Below are 25,580 nucleotides of genomic sequence, written 5' to 3' on the forward strand. Positions count from 1 at the left end.
TGCCGTCCACTCCAAGCCCAGAAGTGCTCCTCTCATTAACGCTAGAATCACTCAAAGGCGGGCTCTGTGAAAACATTCCTCTAGGGCTGATACTCTGTTTCATTTTCCCCTCCAGGGAGTGTCCCAGCCGGGCAAGGCACATCAAGGAGCTGGGGTTCTTAAAGCATGTGAGAACATTTGTTTTTTGAATCTGTCATTGCTTAGAGTTCAGGAAGCATGTGGACAGGACAAGAAACCAGTAAGTAGAGAAAAAGAGGGGGCCAGATGCTTTGCAATAGGGAAGCTGTCCTTCCACAAGAGCATGACACAGAGTGAATATTAATTGAATAATATTTGTTATTACCTGCTCTCTGAGCTGTGGTGGCCAGAACTAGTAGATTATGAGCCCAGTGCTGGTTTCCTGCTGTGGGAGCCAAGACACAACATCTGGATAAAAAGCTTGGCTGGGGCCACTTGATCTAATCTCCTCAGGAAAGCAAAGGCTATGGAAAATCAATGACAACAGAGAAGGGGAGGGTGGGAGAGGATGAAGGGGCCCCTTATCTCAGATAGCCTGGGTAAGAGCCTTGACATTCAGGCTCCTTTTTTGCTAATCATGTGAACAGGCAAACCAGGATGGCTGGAGTGAAACCATGCAGCCTTTTTTGAGAATCATGGCAACAGGTGCCCTGAGGAGACAGATTGAAATCCTTGTAGTGGGTGCCCTGGTACCATGGCACTGAACTCTGGGATGCGAGGGTGCGTCAGGGTATTAGGGTACCCAACGCCCCCCAGAACTGCCCTCATCCCCTTTGTAACCCTGCTTTGCAGGATCCCCTTCTCCTGTGCAAAATACGGAAACTCTCTTTTCCTTCCCTCTCTCCCTGAGGATTTGTATTAAGACTGAAGCCACTTACTGGACATTTCAAGAATCAGTTTGCTCTATTTGGACCAACATCTAATAGGCATCTGGATACATCTAAGACCTGTGTGTTGCTGTCTATTTGAGCCTCAAGGAACTGATTTTCAGGTCATAGGTGGTGACGTCTTTTTTGTCTTTAAGGGAGGGTGGAGCCCGAAGGGGCATCCAGTCCCAATCACCAGGTGTGTGCTGAACTACACACATGAGCTTTAAAGCCAAAGAGGGCTTGGAGGTGAGACTGTGGAGTTGAGCTCTGGCAAGACGCCCTGCTTTTAGGCAGATTGTAAATTATAAATAAATAATCTCTGTTCTTCTTTTGCTTCAGCATGTAATGAAAAACAACAGAGCTCTGCCTGCACAGTCCTTCTGTTTCTGCCTCAGATGTGCTGTTAAGAGTTCCTGATTGGAAATGACTCCAGGCAGTCACAGACACTGGCTTTTATTAATGTGTCGGCATCTTATTTAAATCCACAGTTCCCAGCCATCAATTTAGCAAAGCCTCCCTCATCCCACGGAGATGCAGATATGCCCCTCGGAACCAACAATTAAGCTCCCTGCTGTCATGGGGGAGGTGTGAATGTGGGTCACCAGCCCACCTTGGAGGGGATATAAGACAACATGTCTTTGGATTATTTAGCTTATTTAGCAGCAAAAGCCAGAGCAGGAATCCGGAGCCCCAGAGAGAAATTGCAGCCAGTGTTATACCTACTGTGATATTCACCACAACCAGCCAGGGACCCAAGAGATTTGTTCTGAGTTTGGGGATATACTCAGCACAAGGCCACCATCTGTAGAAACTAGCCTTTAACATGGACAAGCAAATCCTTCCATTTGGCTTCTTTCTGCCTCTGTCCCCCAGAAAGGCACTGCATTCTCCTCTGCCACCCCACGGTTGAGGGGGAGAGTTTAACAGCCAAGCACTGTTCCCTCCCTCCTCCGTGACTTTCACACCAGGGCTGCACTTCTGTGAACAGGCTTCATATCTGGGAGAATCAGGTTTGTTTCACGGAGCTGTTGAGAGCCATGTGAAGCAGGACCTAAAGCCCGAAGACAAAGGAGAACTCAGAAACGCAGCCCCAAGAGATGGCAGTGGGGCGGTGGGGGGGTCTGATCTTCCGTTGCCTTTTAGCTGTATCCACACACTGTGCTGACAGTTGCGTCTGATACCACACCATCAGGCAGCATGTCAGAAACAGACTGAGACACACAGAAGTCACCCCTCTGTGATGCACAGAGGGGGCCCAGCAAAAAGAAGTTGACAATCAAATCATTACTTTTCCAGGGGCGCCTGGGTGGCTTAGTCTTTAAGCGTCTGCCTTCAGCTCAGGTCATGATCCCAGGGTCCTGGGATCGAGCCCCGCGTCAGGCTCCCTGCTCCACGGGAAGCCTGCTTCTCCCTCTCCCACTCCCCCTGCTTGTGTTCCCTGTCTTTCCGTGCCTCTCTCTGTCAAATAAATAAATAAAATCTTAAAAAAAAAAATCATTACTTTTCCAAGTAATCCACCCCAGTCAAGGTGGTGTTTGCTCTGATTTCAAAGTCAGAAACAGCAAGTGAAGGACTCCTTTTTAAAATTTCAAACAACAACAAAAACTAACAAACATAAAAAAACAACTAACACTTGCCTCAACCATACAACATTTTATTTCCTGGGATAAAAATAAAGAGAATGAATTATCAGAAGTCTTTCTTCAACATCATTAAAATGCTTTTCAAGAAAGGTACAAGAATTGTTTAAGGCGCACAGAAAAGGTCGGTCTTGCCTTTCTTCCGGAACATTCTTTGCCCTAGACGCAAAACACCGATACCACATCTCAGAAAAGAGAGAGGCTTATAGACACAGGAACCAGAACAGCCATAACCAGGGTCTCTGGCTCTAATATAAATATCACAGAATAAAACATCACAATAACTCTCTCTTCCATAAATACAGCATTCCTGGAAAATGTATCCAAAATATCTCCATCTGAACTACAGTACAAAAATCCACTTGCTGGCCATAAAAATAATATTTTCCCCTACATACAAATAAAATCATATGTAAAGCAAATTTGGAACACATAGAGGGGGTTACAAAATCTCTTGGGATCTGGGCTATTTAAAGTCATTTTTGTTTGGGTTATCCCTCTGCTGGGTATAGGGAACTGGCTACAAATACATCCATTTCACAGTGCTCACCATTTCAACAGCTCCTGCGTCATGGAATGTGGTACTTTTTAAAAATAGGCAACCCTTGGTGTCATGGAAAGAAGAGGAAAAATGGGGGATCAAGGGAGGGAGGGAGGGAGAGAAGAAGTGAAAGAAGAGGGACAGACTTCAAGGTGGGCTTGAAATACTCTGTGGTATAAAGTAGATACCCAGGCTCAGGAGGCCTCCGCTATCCCCACCCCACTACCACCAGTCTGCCCAGGCTCCCCCTTACAAATCCGTTTCCGGGCTCGTGTCCAGGCAGAGGGTATAGAGGGACCTCCGCAAGTCCACATTGCTTTTGGCCTTGAGGTTACACTTCTCCAGGGGGCAGCTGCCCCTTCGGGCTCCGTCTGCATTCTCCAGGGACACCCCAGCCTTGCAGAGGGACCCCTTGCTCCAGCTGGTCTTCCGGGGGCCTCCGCTGTCCAGCCCTGTCCCATAGCTCTGGCTGTCCTGCTCTTCCTTAAGAGCTGCCTGCTCCTCATGGTCCGTCTCCCGGTGGTAGAAGTAGTTGAAGTTGGAGACAATGACGGGCACAGGCAGGGCGATGGTGAGGACCCCAGCGATGGCACACAGCGAGCCCACGATCTTGCCCCCCACCGTGACAGGCCTCATGTCCCCATAACCTACCGTGGTCATAGTGACAACTGCCCACCAGAAGGCATCTGGGATGCTGGAAAAGTGGGTCTCCTGGTTGTCAGCCTCTGCGAAGTAGACGGCACTGGAGAAGAGGATGACCCCAATGAAGAGGAAGAAGATGAGCAGGCCCAGCTCCCGCATGGAGGCCTGCAAGGTCTTGCCCAGGATCTGGAGACCCTTGGAGTGGCGGGAGAGCTTGAAGATGCGGAACACCCGGACCAGGCGGATCACTCTGAGGATGGCCAGGGACATGGCCTGCTGCCCGTTCTGGCCGGGGCCCCCTCCACCCCCTGGCTGTTGTTCTGCCAGCTCAGTGCCCAGGGTGATGAAATAGGGAAAGATGGCCACCACATCAATGATGTTCATGATGTTCCGAGAGAACTCTGCTTTGCTGGGGCAGGCGAAGAAGCGTACAAGCAGCTCGAAAGTGAACCAGATGACACACGTGGTCTCTACAATGAAGAAGGGGTCAGCCAGGGTCCTAGGCGGGAGAGGTGCCACCGTAGGGCCAGAGGGAGGCGCCAGAGCCCCGCTGCCATTGGCGCCCCGGGAGGGCCCAGAAGGCTGGTGGGGCACTGGGGGATGGCGGAGCAGCTCCCGTTCATCCCTGAACTCAGGCAAGGTCTCCAAGCAGAAGGTGATGATGGAGATGAGAATGACCAAGACCGAGACGATGGCGATGCCCCTCGCGGACCCCGAGCTTTCTGGATATTCAAAGATAAGCCACACCTGGCGTTGGAACTCGTTTCGGGGCAGGGGCTTCTCCTCTTCTTTAATGAAGCCCTCGTCCTCTCGGAAGCGCTCCATGGCCTCGTCCCCCAGCTGGTAGAAGCGGATCTCATCTGCGAACACGTCCAGGGAGACGTTGACCGGCCTCCGCAGGCGACCCCCGGACTGGTAGTAGTAGAGGATGCCATCGAAGCTGGGCCGGTTGCGGTCAAAGAAGTACTCGTTCCTCAGGGGGTCGAAGTAGCGCAGGCGCTTGGCCGGGTCCCCCAGGAGGGTATTAGGGAACTGCGCCAGTGTGCCCAGCTGCGTCTCGAAGCGCAGCCCGGAGATGTTGATAAGGACGCGCTGGTGGTGAAGGGGCCCCGCGCCCAGCACCTGGTCCTCCGCCATGCCCAGGGCGGGGTCTCCTTCTCCCTCCTCGTCCTCGGGAGGCAGCCGTCGAGGCTGCAGCGGCTCCTGGGGCAGCGGTGGCAAAGGCCGCCCTCCCGGATCCACTCCCCTCTGCGTGCCGCGCGCCCTTGGCGCCGGCTCTTTGGGTCCATCGCTGAGCCCAGCCGTCGGGGGACACTGGAGCTCTCCCCCTATGGTCTGGCCACAGCCTGTTCGGGCCTCACCTCCTCCTCTGACGGTCATGGCACCGCCGTTCTCCAGGGGCACCAGGGCGATCTCCATGGCCAGGGGGCAGGGGGCATGCTGCGCCCCTGCCGACCGGCGTCCGCGCCCCCCACTCACGCCCAGCTGGGCGCCTCGCGTTCGGCTCTTCTCCCGCCGTCGGCCGGACCCTTATGGGGCAGGCTGGGGCTGCTGGCGCGATCCCCTGGCTCGGTCCTGACGTCAAGAAGCTGCTGCCCTGCTCTCTGCCTCGCTCTCGGTTCTGGCAGCCAGTTACCAAGCAGCCAAAAGCCTCCTTCCAGCAGATGCAACCTTCAGCCGCCCCTCTCTGGCTGCGGGGCGGCGCTCGGCCTCCACCCTGCGCGGCTCCCCCTCCTCTTCCCTCCCCGCGCCCGGTCCCCTCCCCTCCTCCATCTCCCGCCTCCCCTCCCGGGTATCGCGGCAGCGGGTGCCTCCCCGGAGGGCACAGCTGGGGCCCGGGGCGAGGGGAGGAAGGGGGGCTGAGAAGGGAGCTGCCCTGGCGGAGGGAGGGAGGGAGGGAGTAGGGAGCGGAGAGGCTGGAGGAACAGGTTGTACCGAGAGCGCCGAAACTCCCAGGGCAACCCGATGAGAATAGCTGTGGATTTCAGTTCACCTGGGAACCCGCTGAACGCCAAGTGGACTCCAGGGGAAATGAATTGCCTTGGGTTGGACGAATGAGACATGAGATAACAGTCCTTTTACAATCCTCCTTTGGAGGAGTAACTAACTCTTGTCTCTTCTTTGGGAAGAATTACAGACAGGAAGGGGCTGGGCAGAGCTATGGGCCTTGGGGATCTATAGCTCTAGAGACACAAGGAGCTGGAGATACCTCCAGACCCATGGTGGAGAAACCTCTCTCTTCCCATCTTCCTATACACCCACCAAAAGGCTGCCATTGCCTGGGGACAGCCTATTCCCAGTCTGGAAAGTCTGGAAAGTCCTGGCCCTTGGGACAAATTCGTTGTCTGGTTTCCTAGCCCTGAGGACATACAACTTCCGGCTCTCACAAATCTCTTTTGTTAAAACCTGTAAGGGAGAAGGGGAGGAGGAAGAAAGAGATCCCAGCAAGAGCTGTTCCTTTCTGGTGAAGTTTGGAGCCGGCAACTGCAGCTTTGTGTAGGGGGTTTGTGCAGGGAGCAGGGGTAGGGGCCAGGGAGGCTGCGCAATCCCAGGGCTGGAGGACTCCCAGGAGTAGAATAAGAAGCAATACTTACTTTGCTCCTGTGATGTCCCAGGAGCGCTCTTAGCACTTTGCAAATACTGACTGGTGTATTCCTACAGCAACGTATTTTCTCTTCTTGGTACTATTACTATCTCCATTTCATAGGTGAGCAAAATGAGATACAGAGAGTGACTAAATTGCCAAGGGGCATACAGGTGGAAAGTGGTGAGGCTGGGATTCAAACCCAAGCCCAAGTGAGCAGACTCTGAGCCCTTGCTCCCTCCACTCCACTCCTCTATAGAAATGTGTAACCCCCCTTCCAGGTACAAGTGCGCCTTACCCCTCAGCATAGGGGCTGAGAGCTTCAGTTTTCTCCTGCAGGAGGCAGGGGGATGGCTGAGTAACAGCTAAGTCTTTCAGGGTCAGGAAATGGGCCCCAGCCCCTGTGGGGTTTTAGGGGGCATCTGTGGCCAATGGAAATATCTTTCAAGATGTATCTGCCAGTTCCAGACACACCCTCCAGGTATTTGTTGGTTTTAAGTTACCATAAAGTCACTGTTTTTGAATGTTCAAAGTTCATTCGAAGTTTTTGAATGTGTGTCCCTTTTTGTTCCTGTATATTGTTTACTGTTTATATATGTGGATGTCTGTGACATATCTGCACATGAGGGAAGTTTTGGAAACTTGCTACAGGGTGCACAGGCATTTGTTGGAATAGCAAGGTGTGTACACACAAGCTTATGTCAGGGTTGGAGAAATAGATGTGCATGGGGTCTTTTTGTGTGTTGCATGAAGGTGGATGTGAATTGGGTGCTGTAACTGTTTTCATTGTGTGACTCTCTGCTTGAGGTTGGCTGTCCTTGCAGATGTGCATGGGTAAGGAAGGGGCAGGAAAGGGAAAATCAATATGTGGGGGCATCACTGTAACCACAGGGCCTTGTACTCTCCTCCTCAGGCCTCTGCCAACTCTGTTCCATCTGCCCTGGGTTTTTATTCTTCTCTGGCTCTGAGGTTGTCAGGATCAGGTCTGCCCCTGGAAGACTAGCTTCTAGAGAGTGAGCTCAGAGACCCACAGGAACTGAGTCTTGTTTACTGACTCATGCATCTTGTAAATACAAGGATACCATCTTGGTTCACAGGAGCTCTGCTTGAGTTCCCTATGGGAGAGATTCTCTGGACCTTGTCTTCCAGGGGCCCTTAGAGAGTCTGTTCCCTGAAGAATAAGAGCACAACATAATCAGTGCTGGAAAAGCACACAGACCAGGCCTCCTTGATGTGGTATTTTCTTAAATCTGCTTTCCATACATTTCCCAGCTTTGATAGGTTTCTTACAAAATTAGCTTCAGATGTCACATGTGGCAGCCAGGGTGGTATACTGGCAGGATGTCCTTTAAAGAAAGAAGTTGCTTTTTTTCAGCTTCCAGGAGTGCAATTAGCTGCGAGTTTCCAGCTGTTGGCAGCTTAGGGCCGTGCCTGGGCAGCCCTCTGTCAATGACTGAGCACGACAGGGGTACGGGCATCTGGCCATTTCTGGTCAGTGCAGAACTCTTCTGCTGTGCCATCTTTGCTCTGAATCTCCCCCCATTGGGTCGGCCACGGCTTTGTAAGAAATACGTTGCAGTCTGAGACTCTGTTCACCCCTCTTCCTCCTCCCTTTCCTTTCGCAGGTGTCATTGGGTCAATGCCAGAGGCTGAAGGTTTTCCCTGCTGGCTTCCGTAGGTTCTTTTCTCTTTCTTCCATTTCTTCCCAGTAAACTTTTTGTACTCCAACACTAACTGACACATCATATAACTGAAACGTACCCTCTGCTCCAGCCGACTAATCCTAAGAGATACGCCCCTCTATAACAGAGCTTCATGTGCACCATCCCGAGGATCTGGTTCAAACACAGACTCCAATGCAGGATGAGCTTAGAACACATTTCAAACAAGCCCCACAGCTATGCTGATGCTCCTGTCCAGAGATCACAGTTATGACGGTGTGCCACCTCCTCTCAGACAAACCCCAGACAGGGTCTCTAAAGGAATTATTTGGAGCACCTAGATTATGTCCCCCAGAATGAGCTATACAGAGGAGACAAATGGGAAGTCTTCTCTTAATTCATAGGACTGGTCCTAGCAGACCACAGGAGGACTGGTAAGGTGTGCAGAACCAAGAAGAAATGAGTATTAGTAGGAGAAGTAAGGCATTGATGGGAAGGAGGGCTGGGCTCGAAGAGGAAGGAGAGAGAGAAGAGGAGGAAGAGGAGAAAAATTCTAAATGCCACCTTTATTAGTCCATTAGAAAATAATTCATGGAGTGTCTACTATGTGCAAGGCATTGTTCCAGGTTCTGGGAGTATACTGATGACCAAGGCAGACTTATTTTCTAACCTCTGTGGAGTTCTATCTTGGAGAAGGCAAAAGCCACTAAACATCTAATTTTACACTGGTTGTTTAATCACAATTTTAAGAAGTACCATCTAGAATATAAGGTGTTGTGAGAATAGCTGGGAGCCTGACCCCATCTAGGACCCAGGGGAGCTTTCCTGAGGTGGTGATGAGGAAGACAACCAATTCCAGGTGGATGGAAGAGTGTGTTCCAAGGCCCTAGGGCTGGTTTGAGGAACTAAAAGTTAGGGTAGTTGATGGGGGGGCTCAGAAAGAGATCTGTGAGATCGGGCTAGAGAGGTAGAGGAAGTCCAGATTATGAAGAGCTTGCTAGGTCATGTTTCATGAGCTCCCCAGGAAGAGGCCATAATACTTCCTTTCTTCCACACTCAGATACTTTGCTTGTATCTTTATTAAAGCAAATGTGCCAATATACTTCTAGTTCACCCTCCACAACTTGTTTTAGCCTCTTCTCCCCTCAATTTCCACCAGAATATATCTTAACTTTATCTCTAATGTGTATTTATGTCTGTCTACCTTTCTTCTATCTCTCTCTCTCTTATCTATCTATCATCTATCTATCTATCTATCTATCTATCTATCTATCTATCTAATCTATCATATGTAGGTAGGTTGGCAGGTAGTTGGATAGATAGATAATAAAGAGAAATAGAGAGATCTTGAAATCAAAGATCATACTTTACTCATCCCCAATTTTCCTTACACCACCAAACATTCATCTCATGAATTTCAACAGGTATATGTTAAATGCAATTAAACCAAGAGAAAGGAGTTCGGCTACGGAACAGTAAGGGAGGGGAAACAGGGAAAGGAACTGAACGTGAGTTCTGAGATTAACTAAATACACAAAGTGATTGTGGACATGGAACCCAATCAAAAAAATGTAAGGCTCATTTGGGTGGCCAGATAGGGGAAGGCCCTTTGTTCAGATTATATGCATTATTTATTACTATATAACCCACCTCAACTTTGTGTATAAAAACAACTTTGCGGCTAAAAACAGTTTAATATATTGGACTGTGTAATTTAGTTCCCAATCTGAGAGAGCCTTTGAGACCTAAAGTTACTATAATTCTGTTTATTATATAACACTAAACCATAGAGCATAAAGATCCACTGAATTTTCATCTGGATCAAGGGAAAAGCTTCCACCATTGGGCAAATTTTAAAGGAACAGGAAGAGGCAAAAATAAAATTCTGTTCTTTTTTATTTTTTGAAGATTTTATTTATTTATTTGACAGAGAGAGACACAGCAAGAGAGGGAACACAAGCAGAGGGAGTGGAAGAGGGAGAAGCAGGCTTCCCGCCGAGCAAGGAGCCGGACGCAGGGCTCGATCCCAGGACCCTGGGATCATGACCTGAGCTGAAGGCAGACGCTTAATGAATAAGCCACCCAAGTGCCCCTAAAATTCTGTTCTAATTATGCCACCAGTCTTTCCTGTCAAACATCAGTTTTGCTTCTCCACCTTGGACGGCGTTACAGACCTGGGAACCTCATCAAAAATGTGATGAGAGGGTCCTAGCAAGAGGCCAGACTGACAAATCAGTAAAAGTAGTAACTAGTCAGTCCAGGGCTCAGGGCTCAGCTACTTATGCTCCTCCCTTTGGAGGGTGAGAGGTTCTGTTTCTGTCAAAGGGACCCCATCTCTAAGCATCCCCAGGCACTGTGCCTGGCTGGGAGATCCTAGATTTCTTAAGGAGGAGAGGTGCACTCTGAGTCATTTCCCCAGTCCCCCTCCTATCACTCTGGTGAGCCAGTTATGTTGAATTACTGTCATCACACCTGAATCTCCTCTTCGTTATAAAGGGAAATTGAACAAAACCACCATTGTGTCTCCTCCATGAGGGAAGCTGTCACCCCCAGATTAGGAAAGCTTGTCTTCCCCTGACGTCCCCACAGCAACTTGGTCAGCATCTTTCTAAGGAAACACAGAGGTTCTGGGAGTCAGGAGAGAAGGTCTCAGAGCTCCGTAGGCTGGACCAGGGAGAACCAAATAGGAGGCAGCATAGTTAACATAAACCAAAATACATTGTTAAAAAAAAAACAAAACTAAGAGGAAAACTTGATTAATGCGTCCTTGATAAGCTAGGTCTCACTGCTAAATGTTACAAAGTATGTAATTCTATGGCTCATTACTATTAAGTAACATATCACAAGAGCATATTATCAAGCAATAATGGGTAATAGAGTATTAATCAGCGAAAGGGTAAAACTGTCTCTCACCCAATCCTCTCTCCCAGATGCATTCTGCTTCTAGATCTGTAGTGGAAAACATCTTAATGAGGGGAGCAGCTGTTCTTCCTTCCCTCCCCTTCCCTTCTCACTTGCCTCTCAGTCCAACACCTTGGGAAGGAAGCCTTGGAAATCACCAAAGCAAATGAGTGTGTGCTTGTGGGGTGTAGAGGAGAGAGGTGGCAGCAGAAGACAGTGAGTGGCAGAGAGGGAACGATTATGCCTAAACTGACCCAGATCCTGAGAGAGACCTCAGGCCTAGTGCTAGGATTTCCTGTGTGCAGGGATTAAGATGAGAGGCCCTTCACAAATCAAGGCTCACATCTGGAGCTAGGCTTTTTCTCTCCCTCCCTCCCTCCTTCCCCACATTTAATCCAGGAATAAATTCATTAATGGACCCACTGCATTTTCAGAGGCCAAACATAGAAATGAAAGTGACCTAGATGCACAGGGGCTGGGAGTAATGGTTTCCCTCTCTCCCCCCTCCCTCTTCCACTGAGGAGCTGGTGGGTTATAGGTGCATCCTTGACTATTTTTCTCATCTCTCTTTTTTGCCCTCAATACACCTCACTATGGTATTCACTCATAACTTTCTGACTTTGAAATTGTGAGCCAGTAGCTTCAGGTATTGTTAGGGTCAGAGATATTTGAATTGTTTTTTACTTCTTCAATATTACCTGCAACTTTGATTTCCTCGCTCTCTGCCTAGGCATCCAGATCAAGGAAGGCATTAGCTGAGAATTTTATATCCAGTGGCTTTTCCAGCTGAATTTTTGCCCACGTTGCATAAAGATATATTATGAATTTAGGTTATGTATCAAGATATATGAAAAAAAGTACTTTATTTTAAAAATGCTAAGCAAAGGTAAGACAGTTTTATTACTATGGAAGGAGCATCATTTCTGAGTCTGGAAAAACATGTGGTCACTGTATAATTCATGCAGGCCAGACAGCACCCATTTTTCTCAATGTCCCTATCAAAATAAATCCTCTTTATTCTGATTTAACAAAAAGATGGTTTAGTCATGAAACAGGATTAGGACCTGGAGGTAGGCTTCCCAGAGGCTTGCTACTCAAACACCAGTTCATGGACCACTGTGTCAAGGTCATCTGGGAGCTTATGAGAAATGTTATCTGCCAAGCCTCTTCTCAAACCTACTAAATCAGAGTATCTGGAGATGTAGCCCAGGAATCTGCATTTCAACAAGCTCTCTAGGTGATTCTGATACTACCAAAGTTTGAGAACTGGTGTCCTAGAGGGCCTGGTCCTTTTATTAGATGGGGGAAGGGAAGGAGTCTGGTCCTTTTATTAGATGCTATGTTGCATAAAGAATTCAGGGGCTGTGAAGTTCTCCTGGATGAGATCTGGATTGAGGTAGATCCCAGTCGAGTGTCAGCAACACCTCTTACTCATTATGACACTCAACCTCTCTAGGCCTCAGTTACTTTGTCTGTCAAATAAAGACACTAAAACTGCCTACCTCTGTACTTGCTTTAAGCATTAAAAAGTCTGGAAAATCATAAGCACTCAATTAATATTAGTTAATATTGTTAATGCTAGCTAGTCTATGTAAACTGACAGGTGCCAAATGAATGCACAGGCCCTAAATCGTCTGCATTAGTTGCTTGGAGTGACTAGTGGTATTATTATATTAGTGGCCTTTCTCTGGCTAACCCAGTCACGGAGCTATGGGCTCCCAGTTTGTTGGGAAGTCAAACTGTCTCCGATGCCCTAAGTGGTGGGTGTGGGGGTAAGGCAGTCATCGTCTGGCCCCTGACCTTCCTGTTAATATTAGTTTCCTATTGCTGCTCTAACAAACTACCCCAACGATATGGCTTAAAACAATATAAATTTATTATCTTATAATTCAGGAGGTTAGAAGTACAAAATGCATCTTTTTGGGCTAAAATCAAGGTGCCATTTGGGTTGGTTGCTTCTGGAGGCTCCAGGGAGAATTCATTAGAAGCCACCTGCATCCCTTGGCTTATAGCCCCTTCTTTCATCCTCAAAGCCAGCATAATAGCATCCCTCTAATTCTGCTTCCTTTGTCACATCGCCTTCTCTTTTCTTCCGTCTTTTAAGGACCTTGTGATTATACTGGTTTCCTATTTTGTGATCTTTAATTTAATCATATTTGCAAAATCCCCTCTGCCATATAAGGTAATGTGTTCACAGGTTCCGGGGGTGAGGACCTGGACATCTTTGCAGGACCATCATACAGCCTGCTACCCTGTTCCTGCCCCTCCCAGCGAGACTCCAAGGATGGAGTTTTGAGTGCTAAGTGCTGAGTAGAATCTAAGCTGTTAGCTAATCAAATCCTCTCACTGTACTGATGGACAATCACCTGGAGGTTTGCCCCAGAGAAGAAGCTGAGGCTGAGCAACCCAAGATCCCAGTTTCTAACCCAGGTCTGCAGAGTCCAGGTTCAGTGGTTTCTCCAGCAGACAGTCTCTCTGCAGCAGGGAAAAAACCCATGAGTGGCCAGTCATGTCAAATCATAATTCTTCAGACCCAGACTTGCTGGAAGATGAAGGGTGACTCTTTAGAGTCATCTAAATGTCTGAGTCATCCCATGAGTATCTCAGTCTCCCTATCTGTGGAAGAAGAGTTGATCATGTTTTCTGCTCTAAGAGTTGTGTCTCTACTCCTGAAAGTCCTCATGCATGGATGAAATTTTTTGAACTTGAAGCCTGATCTCTCCTTGATCACTGCCACTGCTCATGAAGTGAGAAGCAGCGTGATTTCTCACACACAGCCATCACTTCTTTCCTGGGTAAAGACAGTAATCTGGGGAAGGGCAATTATCTCGGCAGAATTACCAACCTTGCAGCGTGACATTATCAGCTGTCTGAAATTACACAGTATTCATTTGCCGCTATTTTAATGTCTGTTGCCTTCTATTTCCCCCTCCCCAGCCAGACACCAAACCCCCACCTCCCAACCTCTTCCTTTCTTTTTATTAATCTTGGGAAATAATTTCCTTATTTTTAGCAGGCTCATGCCACCAGTAGAAATATGATGATGAGGATCATAATAAGGGCTTTCACACTTTCAGCTGGGACTCAGCCACCACCCATTGGATTTTTCAACTAAGCTTCAGAGCCTTTGTCTCTGCCAACAAAGAAATGCCTGGCAAACGCCCCCACGGCTGACTCTGTGAACTGCTTGGTTACTCTCCACTCCTCAGTGTCAATGTTGTACACTGGGTGGTGTGAAAGCCAATTACCACACTGTAAGTGTGGTTTTCCTGGAGCTCAGGAACAAGAGGCAGTAGCTAGCAGTGAATGAGTGAGTATGTGAGTGTGTGTGTGTGTGTGTGTGTGTGTGTGTGTGTGTTGGTTGAGGAGGAAGAAGGAGGTGACTGCTAACACTGTCTCTAGGCAATGTAATAGGTGTGACATTGGAAGGTAGGCAACCAAGACTTTAGGCCTCACTCTGTACCTCTATTACCACGTGGCTTGGGCAAGTAATTTAGCTTCTAATATTTTTTTTTAACATTTTTGATCTGTAAAATGGGAAATAAACATTGACTCCATAGGTTATAAATGGGTTCACATAAAATAGCAAACTGCATTTAAGCTGGTGTCTTTTATGTGATCATAATAGTTAACATTTCTTGAGTTCTTATTAGGTGCCTAATCTTGAACTACATATATGATCCTTTTACATACATATGGCATTTTACCCTCAGTCACAACCCTATGAGATAGATGCTAGTATTAATCTTAGTTCACAGATATGGAATCTGAGAGTTAATGCGGTTAAGCAAATTATCAAAGATTTACTGAGAAGTAAATGTAGAGCCCTGGTAATGCTGGTTATTGTTATGCCATTATTAGAGCATCTCCTCTGAACTAGGGCATAGCAGAGGGAGTTTTTCACTGGGTGTCTCTTCCTAACTTTCTTTTTTTTTTTTTTTTTAAAGATTTTATTTATTTATTTGAGAGAGAAATAATGAGAGACAGAGAGCACGAGAGGGAAGAGGGTCAGAGGGAGAAGCAGACCCCCTGCTGAGCAGGGAGCCCGATGCGGGACTCGATCCCAGGACTCCAGGACCATGACCTGAGCCGAAGGCAGTCGCTTAACCAACTGAGCCACCCACGTGCCCTCTTCCTAACTTTCTATACACTATGCCCACTCTGCCTTTGGCCATGTCAAGTCCCTGTTAAGTGCTGCTGGGGAAAAGCCAGTGACAAAGGTGTGAATGACCGATAGCTCTGAAGAGTTTCCAGGTCAACGCTTGTTAGCACATAAGAAACTCTAAAAAAGGTGGGATGTCCGGCATCTTGTCAAAACCAAGTGACTCTAAGAGGCAGAGATTTTCTACCTGGTGTTGTGTGACTTCCCAGGTTAGGACAGCCAGATTGCTTACTCAGAGGAGACAGCGCCCCCTGTTGGCTGCCCCCCTCCCACCTGCACCAGTCTGGCCTGCACAGCTTGGCTGAGATCAGAGGGACTGAGGGTGAGAAGGAAGCTCTGGAGAGGAAGGCTAAGACCACCAAGTCTAGATATTGGGTTTTCAATCTCAAAAGAAGGAGCCTTCTTAGAGGCCATTAGCAGTGAGCAAACACTGGAAATAAAGAAGGGCCTGTTTTTTGAAACAGAACTAATAATTGCTGGGAGCTACAGCTAGACCATGCCAACTGTCACCTTATGATGGATATTTTTAAAGACTTGAGCTTATCTAGAACCTTTCTTTTGGAGAACTCCAAGTCCTTGACTCCATCATTCTCTCAGCACTCACAGGAAATAGTTAAGGGAAAGATTAGGATGAGAAATCCAAATATCTGAAGGAAGGGGTGTTTCACTGCATAATAATAGATGTGAAAGCTGGCTCTATAAAGCTTACTGGCTGTGTGACCTTGAGCCATCCACTTAATTTCTCTGTGCTTTAGGTTCTTTACCTGTAAAATAAGAGTAATAATAATAATGGTGCTTAACCTCATGGGGTTGCTATAAAGATTAAATGAGTTAATATTTGTAAACTGCTCAGACCAGTGTCTGGCACACAGCAGGCATTATATAAGTGTTTATTAATAAATGAAATTTTAAAGATGCCCAACATTCCCAGTGAGGTGCAGTCAATGCCAGGAAGAGAGCCCAGCACATTCCTCTTTAGAAAGACTATAATTAGAGCCAACCAAAGGATGCAGGAATTTCCTGTGAATTAGGGAACTGTGGTGGCCAGCAGTGGGGCAGTGTGTAAAAGTCACAGGCTTTGGAATAAGACAAATCTGGATTTAAATCCCACTCCATCACTTACTCTCTGAAACCTTGAACAAGTTGCTGGGGCTCTCTGAGCCGTACTTTTCTCTGTAAAATGGGGAAAACAATGTCCAGCTTGCCAAGTTGTCACCTGGATCGATGATATATAGAAAGTAAGTGGAATCCAGCATGCCCTCAATCGGGGGCATCTCTATTGTCATTGTGGCCCTCATCATCTTCACCTTCATCATCATCAATCTGCTATGTAGGAAGAATCAAGAAAACAAGGTAGTCTTTAAGTCAGTGATTCTCAGCATGGAGGGTCTAAGGGAGTATGTCAACATTGAAGGTGTGCGAGGTCAATATGAAGGCTGAAAAGTATATTCAATAAAATGTCATTTGGTATTTGGAAAGTGAAAAATAACACTATTGCTTTCATAATGCAGATCAAACAGAGTGAGATTCAACACATGTCTCTGGAGGAAATTGACAAATTCCCCAGAAAAATTGCTACACTGGAGAGAGAGTGTTGGGGCGTGGGATGGGGAGATTTTGTTTCTCTAGCTAGTGCTTATAAAGACCAGACACTCATATATATGATGTCTATGAACTTTTGAAAGCCTCACAATGAACTAATATATGCAAAATGTTAATTTTTAAAACTTTGCTAATCATCAGATTTGCTTTTTAATATTGAGGCTCCATTCTGACTAATGCAGAAATTTAATCTAGTAATTTCCAGGTAAACCAGTCAAATTCAGCAATGTTGACACACTCTCCTAGAAGTCCTAACATGTCATTTTAGATTGACAACTAAGTCATATTCAGGGTGTTTCTTCCATCTGCCTCCCTTCTTCCAGGGTTGATGTTAGGCTGATGGCTGGCGGGGGAGGGGGGGTGTGGGGGGCAGAGACGGTGATGTTTACACAAATGTAGCAGCATCATTGTTGAGAAGTGGACACCCTCTTCTGGACCTAGATATGTCTAGAGCTCACACTCTTGCTCTAGAATAGTCATATTGCTTCTAGTTCTTGGGCATGCCTCCTCTACCCTGGCAATCCATTGAGACACAGCTGCATCCTCATCCAATCCCTGGGAGGTTTACCCACGTCACCTCTGATGTGTTTCCCTCCTTTTAGCTCAGAAACTCTTTGCAGCCTCACCAGGGCTCTCACTCCTGCCTTCTTAGTTTTTTCTTTCCAGTTGTGGGAATGGGGCATGAGAATGTTGAGTTGCCCTCCTTGTAGGATTACCAGATTTAGCAAATAAAAATATAGGACACTCAGTTATATTTGAATTTCAGATAAATAACAAATACTTTTTTAGAATAAGTATGCCCCAAATATTGCATAGGATATATTTACGCTAAAAATTATTCATTGTTTTTCTGAAATTCAAGTGTAACCGGACATCCTGCATTTTATTTGGCAACCCTAACTCCTGGGCTAGTGCAAAGTCATGAGAAACTCAAGAAACTGTCTCCAGCCCTCCCCAGCGTAGGCAGACCACACCACCATCTGACCTCAAGGCTGCTGCACGTTGCAAGCACAGGAGACTTCTTTATGTGCAAATTAAGGAAACCCAACCAAAGGTGAACAAGCAAAACTTATTATAGCAGGGAGTCAACCATCATTATTTGCATTCTGGCAGAGACTCAAAGGCAGACAGAGGTAGGAAACCTTGATATTGGAAAGGAAAGGCTTCAGGTGTGCCCTGATTGGAGGCTGCTGGTGTAGGGAAGCTCTTGGTGTGCTAACTAGAAGCAGGGCACCCTATATAATTGGTCAGGAGTGCATATTTAGCTTTGTTAGTTTGTCCTAAGTTGGGAACAGGGACAAAAATTAGAGAAACTGTCGGTTTTTAAGTCCTAGTGTTTGGGGTGGTTGTTACAGAGGTTATTGTTGGCTTCCTGGACCAGTTGCTAAAGATAGTGGTCTTACTTCCTACCAGCCTGACTTGTAAATAGCAGGCTGATTTCCTGGGCTAGGAACTATCAGTAATGGGTTGGTTTCCTGGGTTGGTTCTGCTCTACTTTTATATACGGTCTCACCATTGTCCATTTGTATATCTAGTGTCACATCTGCAAGACTTGTCACATCCCTGGACTTCAGCAAGGTCTCTCCTTGCTCATATCTCCAAACTAAATGAGGTGGTGCACAACACAGGATCTCTACACTCTCATCTAACTGCACTGAATAATATCCAACTATTCTCTCCCCCTCTGGTTTTATTGGATGGGATGAAGGGAGAGGCGGAAAAGGAAGGAATAAAAAAAAAGGGAGGGGAAGCCCTGCTCAATCACATATATATTTTCCAATCTTCCCCTACATGTGAACTGTGACTGGCTTTCTTCCTAACTTGCCCTGGATCAGTGAAAGTGGCTAAAGGTTTAGCTTTTTAAGTATTCACAGGATCCTTTCAGTGCAAATCCTATCTGGAGTGTGTCAGATCCCTAACATGGAGCTCAGCACCTACAACACAGTAAGCCCTCCATATTTGTATGTTGCATGACCAAGTGGTCAGTAGTAGGGTCAACTGTGCCACCCATGTCATTAATGAAGATCTGATAAGCAGACCAAATAAGTACTTTCATAATTCTCAGAAAAAAGAACAGCCTAGGTGTTCTGAATTTGTCACATTAGGACAGTAAAAATTTTATGATGAGAAAAAAAGAATAGGCATTGCAGAAAACAGGAAAATACAAAGAAATTCAAAACATCTGCAGTCTCACGATCTAGAGATGATTGTTGTTAACATTTTATGTTCATATTTTATATGTAATTCTTTGTGAAATTGGGATGCTCTTACATTTTTATTTAATATTATATTGCTAAGTTATTAAGTATTTTTAAAAGAAGATGTTTTTGTGGTCACATATTATTTTTCCAGCTCTAGCAGAGTATATTTTTTAGAGCTGGAACACCCCCTATCTGAATCTATACATGAAAAAGACACTAAAAGATGATGTGAACTGCCCACATCCCTCAGGCAGTGAGAAGGCAAAGGCAGACTCTGAACTCAGCCATTGCTTCTGAGAATCCAGGGCGGCCTCCCCAGTGAATGCTGTCCAGCGTAGGTCCCCACCTTTATGATGCTCTGTGTGGACTGTTGGGAATGGATCTTCCCTTACTTTATTCATGAGCCCTTGTCCTCCCTCTCCCTATGAGTATACAGATACTTCAAGTCAAGATCCTCTACTTCTTTGGTGGTTTATTCCCTCATCTTCCCACCAGTATCTGCAGGACCAGCTTGCTGACTACCTAAAGCTTCCAAATCCATAAGATCTTAGATCCTGATTGGGAAGGTTTGAATTCCAAAAACCCTAATTAAAGTCCACCTTTGTAGCAGATGTTTTACCCTAAGACCACCCAGGGACAAAAGACAAAGTACTATCTTCTTTTAGAAGGGTTCCTCCATTTACACAGAGAACCCCAAGAAAGAGCGAAAGGGAGGGTGATGGAAGAGGAACATGGCTTTTCTCCTAATTTCTGGCTCCAGACACCTGTCCAGGCCCAGCAGCACCCAGGATGCATGCTCAGCTGAGTGCACAATGAAGTGTGTGTGGCAGCTGGTAGGGAGGGGAGTGGTCACTGAATTCTCAGCTAGAAGATGACCAGGAAGCTGCTCCATCTTGGGTGAGTTTTATTCCTTCCGTTAGATGTACTTTGATTTATGAAGTGATAGCCAGGAACCCAGACCACCAACTTTCGTACCCTCATGTCAGATGCAGCACAGCCCCCTCACTTCTGTCTCTGGGACCATCCCACTGGCCCATCTGGGCCTCCCTATCTTGGCACATGTCCACTCTCTGGGCTACCGCTCAGCCCTGCTATATATTTTAAAATGTAACCAGCACCCTTTGCTTATCATTATCTTTAAAAATTCATGGAAGTGAACTACAATATTAATTACGAATCTGGCTATGTTTTTACAAATACAAATAACTTTGTGTTTTATAATATCCACACAATCTTTCTACACTGATAAACAATGCCTGTACAGTAATCCCGAACCAGGTGGAGTCATTATAGCATACTATAGGTTAAAGAAAGGAAGGGCACCTTCAGCTCACCAAGGATTTTTCTCTAAACCTTCTCTACCACACTGCCTCACACCAGGCTCTTCCCAGCCAAAATCTTACTTCATTCAGACGTGACCTGGGACATATCATTTCCTCTTGTGCAGCTTAATCAGGCAGAAGCAGCTACAAAGATCTGGATGCACATTAGCTCTGAATTCTGGAATGATGATTTTTTTTTCCTTTATCCTGGCTGTTAAGCAAATGAACAGACTTTACTCTTATGTGTTCAAGAAGAAAAAAAAAAAAAGTTTGCCTTAAAATAGGCACCCACCTCCAAAGGCACTCAACCTGGGTATGGAAAAGTGTGTGGGATGTGTTCACATCCTGCATAACTTAGAGGAAATTTTCCTTGAATATACTGTCCACAGGATGCAGCCCTGTCTGGCCTTGAGTTAATTAACTAGAGTACCTGATGGATAAACAGTACCCAAATAGCATTGCATAAACTTCAACAGTTCTTGAATGTTCTTTACTGGTGAGGCATCACAAAATAAAGATGTACTTAGTGTAGAAAAAGAGCTAAGGAGAGAGATTATAAAGGAAAAATAAGCATCCTGGAAGCACAGAGACAGCTTTCAGCCCAACTGCTCCCCAGAGACTCTCCACTCATAGTTTTAAATGGATCAGCAAATGTTTGCTTCTGCCATACTGTGTGATCTCAGCCATGAGATCACCCTTTTGTTGATTCTCAGTTTCCCTCTCTGGGAAGTAGATGGCTGTATTTATTTTTCCTATTTCTCCTTTTCTCCCATCCTCGTTGGAGGCCCTCAGTGAAACATGTATTCAGAGATTTGTTGGCTAACTTCCATGTCTCCCGTTGCAGATAGAAGTATTGATCCCAGTTGGCTTTTATTGCCATGTGGCACTTACAGAGACTTATAGAAGAGACAGGCAAACAACACAGAGAGAAACTCAAAGGGATCATGCATGTATATTTGAAAACAAATATTTAGACATATACACATAGCCCTCTCCATCAGTCCATTCACATACACAGAATCATCCAACTATATAACTACAAGTGCAGGTAGTAGTGAACAGACTAGAAGAGATGCAGGGGCAAATGTTCATGCAACCATGCTAGAAACCAAACAAACCCACACTCACTCTTGGATATTCCTATCATTTCTCACTGCAAGGTGAGCTATCAAGCCAGCCTCAACTTCTGGCATGTTGCCAGCCCTGATCTTCACCAGAGGCCATGACTGCTAGTGGTGGAATACAAGGATCCAAATGCACATTTATTGAGGCACTGTGCCAGGTGTGGGGAACACTGAGAATAAGACAGTCCCCCCTGTGAGGGCTCACATCCCGTAAAGGAAGGAGAAGTATAAAGAGTTACAAATCCATGTGAGAAGCGCTGTAAGGGAAGTGAGTACAGGAAACTTGGTCCATTTCTGTCCTCCCTAACTCTGAAAAAAAAAGAAAAAAGGCATTCTCCTCCATCCTTCACAGAATGAAATGCAGGCCCAGAGGTATCTGCTCAGCACAGGTGGGTTGTGGCCCACGCTGTCTTCTGCCAACTCTCTGTGGGGGCGGCTCTGCTAGTTTCAGTCCATGGGTCCCTCCCCTTAAGTCAGCTTCTCCTGCTTGCTCCTCAGGTATGTCTGGTGGTAGCAGTTGAGGAAAAGGCCGATGACACTGAAGGTGTACAGATGGACCACCGTGTCAAGCTCATGAGAGAAGGAACACTCAGTGAAAGATTGTAGGGGCAGTGGGCAGCAGTGGTCACAAACTGACGCTGGGTGAAAGAAGGCATGAGAGAAAATAAATAGCAGAGCACTGAGAAGCAGTGTTGAGGAACTGGAAAGATAATTGCCCTTGACCCCTCCTGTCTTCACCTCCCTGTCTGCCAGCAGGGGGCAGACCTCCTGCCACTGCGGAAGAGAAAAACCAGGAAGCCTGGTAAAGCACTGCCCCCAATTTCTCCTGACTCGAAGAGTATTCCTGACCCCTTTCCTGGCTCTGTTGTCCCACTTGCCCCAATCCAGTCATGTCTTGTGGACATTGGTGACAAACTCAATCCATCCTAGGCCCAGGAGGGCCATCTTAGGCTGCCACCATCATCTGGCAATGGTGCTCCCCAAACCAGAAGGTACCCGGTCACCTGGAGGGTGAGTCAGTGATCCCAGGCTCCCAGGATATTAGTGCTTTGAGGTCATATAGCCCAGCCCCTTCACTTCATGGATAAGACTGAGGCCCAAAATATGGAAGTCACTTGCTCTCCAGGTCCCATATCATGTCAGTGACTTAAGGTCGGTTCTAGGATTGACAAGATGGTTACTGAGAACCTTCCAAATTGAGAAACTAAGGAAGACCCAATGATGAGATGGACTTTTGTTCATGGTCAGATACCTCATCATGGGTGCAGCCGAGAATTGAACCCAGGGCTCAGCCAAGGCCCCTGGAGCTGCTGAATGATGGTTAAATGCCACTTCCACCACAGATAGAGCTGCACACAGGGCCCCAGACTGGCTGGTCCACGGTACAGATATGTGAAGACATGGACCAAAGCTTCAGCATCTTGATGAAGAAGGCTATAGAGTAGGATGGGGAGATAAAGGGTAATAGTGGAGCTGCGCCTTGTGGTTTGGGGTTTTCTTTCATGTTCTCATCTTCTAAGCTTCAGAGAGCAACTCTGCACACCGTACAGAAAAAAAATCCTTGGGAAGGTCCTTTCATGAGGAGGTCTAGCACGAGCCATCTGAGGTCATGATGGTGGGTTGTGGTTGATGGAAGAGCCAAATGAGAGTGCTTATAACTCCTTCTGTACTGTCTGGGCAGATGGCCCCAAGAATCTCCCATAGTCCCCCCCCCCATACCAGAGAGGTGGCTGGGAAGCTCTGATGAACAACGGAGATAAACTGGGAGAAGAAGCCTGGTCTCATGGCCAGAAAGAAGGGGAACCTTAGAACCAAACCATTGTTACAGGGATGCACGCCTCCCAAACTGGGGACTCAGCCCAGCAGAGAAGGGCCTGCCTCACAAGGTATCACTTACCTTGACCGTGTGTCACATATCTGACTCCAGCCCATGGGGTGAAGAACATGGTAGACATGCAGGAAGGTGATCTGCGCTGGCTTCTTTCATAATATGAAGAAGACCTGGAGAGGAAGAAAAGATGATGTCAATTCTAGGGACCCTATTTCTCTACTCTTCTCCTGGGGCCTCAACTGCCAAGGACATGGTGGTTCTGCCTGTTTTACTGAAGGGGACACTAAAGCTCAGGGGAAATAACACTACTCAAACACCTGCATAGCATCCACTGTGTGCCGGATACTTTGCATGTTTGAAATATGATAAAAACACTATTAATAGTATATGCTTTACACTTATCTCCATTTTACAGATGGGAAAACTGAGGCACAGAGAGGATGAGCAACTCGCCTGAGGTTATTTGGACACAGTCTGGCTTCAGAGACTTCAGAGAGCTCCTTCCAATATCCCATCCCACTTCCCAGAGTACTGGGAAGAGAACTCAGGTATTGAAACACCCAGCCTAGGACCCAGGCAACCATAAGACAAATTCCCAAATGTTCTCTGCTCAGACTTCATTTGGCAAGTTTTTGATAAGAAAGAGCGCCCTCCCTTTCATCACTCCCCCAAAATTATGACCCTTACCCCAATCCCACTCTGAATCACGCAAGCTTTCTGGATTCACAAGCAAGGTGTCTTCTCCTCTTTAACACTTAAGAATGGCTCTTACTGCCTGATGATCCTTGTCACATAATATCAGGGTTTTAAATTTTTCTTTCCATTTTCATTTAGCTTAGAACCTGGTTGCTCATGGGGGTAAATGTATACGTTTATGCATGTGCATGAATGCAGGGGGGGCGCGTGGGAGTCTGAGGTAATGTAAGATGTTCGGTCGATGAGTGTCCTTTCGCTAGGTAGTGGGACCAAGGTTTTGCTCTGAGATCAGCCTCAGGCGTGGCCACCTGGGCAAACCCTGAGAACATTCAACAAAAAGGGTGCTGGAGGGAAGGGTTCGAACAGGGCGCCTCAAAAACCGCCCCAGACCCAGCTAACAGATAACTCCATACAAGTGGGTAAGAGCCAAAGCCACCGCCGCACTTACAGTACCGGGCAATTCAATGGCCCTTGAGAAGAACCACCAGCACACATTCTCCATCTGCTGGACAGCAAGGGAAGTTCAGTCAGACCGCTGTCCTGGTGGTGCCGCCGGCCAGACAAGTCTGGCTTCAGCCCCAACCCCCACCGTTCCTAGGCGCCCCCTGCTCCCACAGCGCCAACCTGTCTGCACAAAGATGTCTGTTAGCACAGGACAAGGGGGAGGAGCTACTGGGATTGTTAACAGAAGGACTCTCCAAAGGTGCTCCTGCCTGTAGCCATGCAATCTTAATGAGCACACAGATTTTCTGGTCATCTTGTTTGTTGAAACGCACATTCTTAATCAGTGCCCCTGGGGTGGGACATGAGATTCTGCATTTTCAACAAGTTCCCAGGGGATGCTGATGCTGCTGGTCTGGGGACCACACTTTGAGCAGCATGACTTCAGCCCATCATTCAACATCCCTCAATCCAGCATCCAAATCAGTACCCAGTGACTTGTAGAGTCTCAGCTAGATTTTATTTTCTACCAGGAAGCTTTTTGTTCTGTTTCCAGTTGAACAGAGAACAGCTAAAAATAATGAAATATCTACCCCTTAGCTACCATTCAGTGTGCGCCAGGCCCAGAGCTGAACATTTTCATACATTATCTACTTCAATCATCTTCCAATTGTATCCTTTTATAAAGTAGGTATTATTACCTCCACTTATAGATTAAAAAAACTGAGGCCCATAAAAGGTAAGTAAGTTGCCCATGGTCACACAGCAAGTACCTGGCAGAGCTGAGATTCAAACTGAGGTCTTCCGGGCCTCTATGGAACCAATCAGGTCACGACCTCCCATCAGAAGTCTCAGGTGACACCACCCCAATCAAGCTCCAGTTTTTACAAAGTGCATCCTGTCAACCCTCTCTCCAGGCCTAACACTGCCATGCCCTGCCATCCCCTTATCCTGAGCCCACTCGGACGGTCATCTCCTGGCTGGCAGAAGTAGTTGTAGTTAGCCAGAAGCAAGGTATCCATGAGCCAGGAGGAAGAAGAGAGAAGGAAAGACCATGTTCCGCCATGAGACCAAACTGGCTGAGGGCCTGTGAGGCTAAGATCTCCTCCAGTCATGTTCTGGACACCACCGTCCCACCCCAACCCTCACTGAGACTTGTTGAGTAATTGCTAATCACCTCAACTTCATGGAGTGGCTAGAACCGAGGCTGGGACTTGCATACATCTTGCTGGTCTCTCAATTTTTTTTAATGTGCACAACTATGGACCACAGAGCCACACTGGGCACCTACTATGTGTGAGACCCTAAGTTAGGTGCTGGAGTATTAGAGGGACACGAAGCTGTA

The 25,580-nt window shown here is 46.8% G+C and overlaps 1 protein-coding gene across 1 annotated transcript; it reads right to left on the minus strand.

The window, feature by feature from the left end:
• Positions 1-2,520: 2,520 nt before the first annotated feature.
• On the minus strand, positions 2,521-5,376 carry KCNA5 (potassium voltage-gated channel subfamily A member 5). Its single transcript, XM_045871131.1, has one exon. It carries the CDS (start codon positions 5,127-5,129, stop codon positions 3,318-3,320), a length of 1,812 nt encoding a protein of 603 aa, XP_045727087.1. The 5' UTR covers positions 5,130-5,376; the 3' UTR covers positions 2,521-3,317.
• Positions 5,377-25,580: the final 20,204 nt, after the last annotated feature.

This window comes from Mirounga angustirostris, unplaced genomic scaffold, assembly GCF_029215605.1.
Source record: "Mirounga angustirostris isolate CCGP_5_RB_7025 unplaced genomic scaffold, mMirAng1.0.hap1 SCAF_5, whole genome shotgun sequence".
Taxonomy (NCBI): Eukaryota; Metazoa; Chordata; class Mammalia; order Carnivora; family Phocidae; genus Mirounga; species Mirounga angustirostris.

Coding starts and splice junctions, on each gene's coding strand:
- KCNA5 (XM_045871131.1), bottom strand. CDS start 5,129: ATGGAGATCGCCCTGGTGCCCCTGGAGAACGGCGGTGCCATGACCGTC.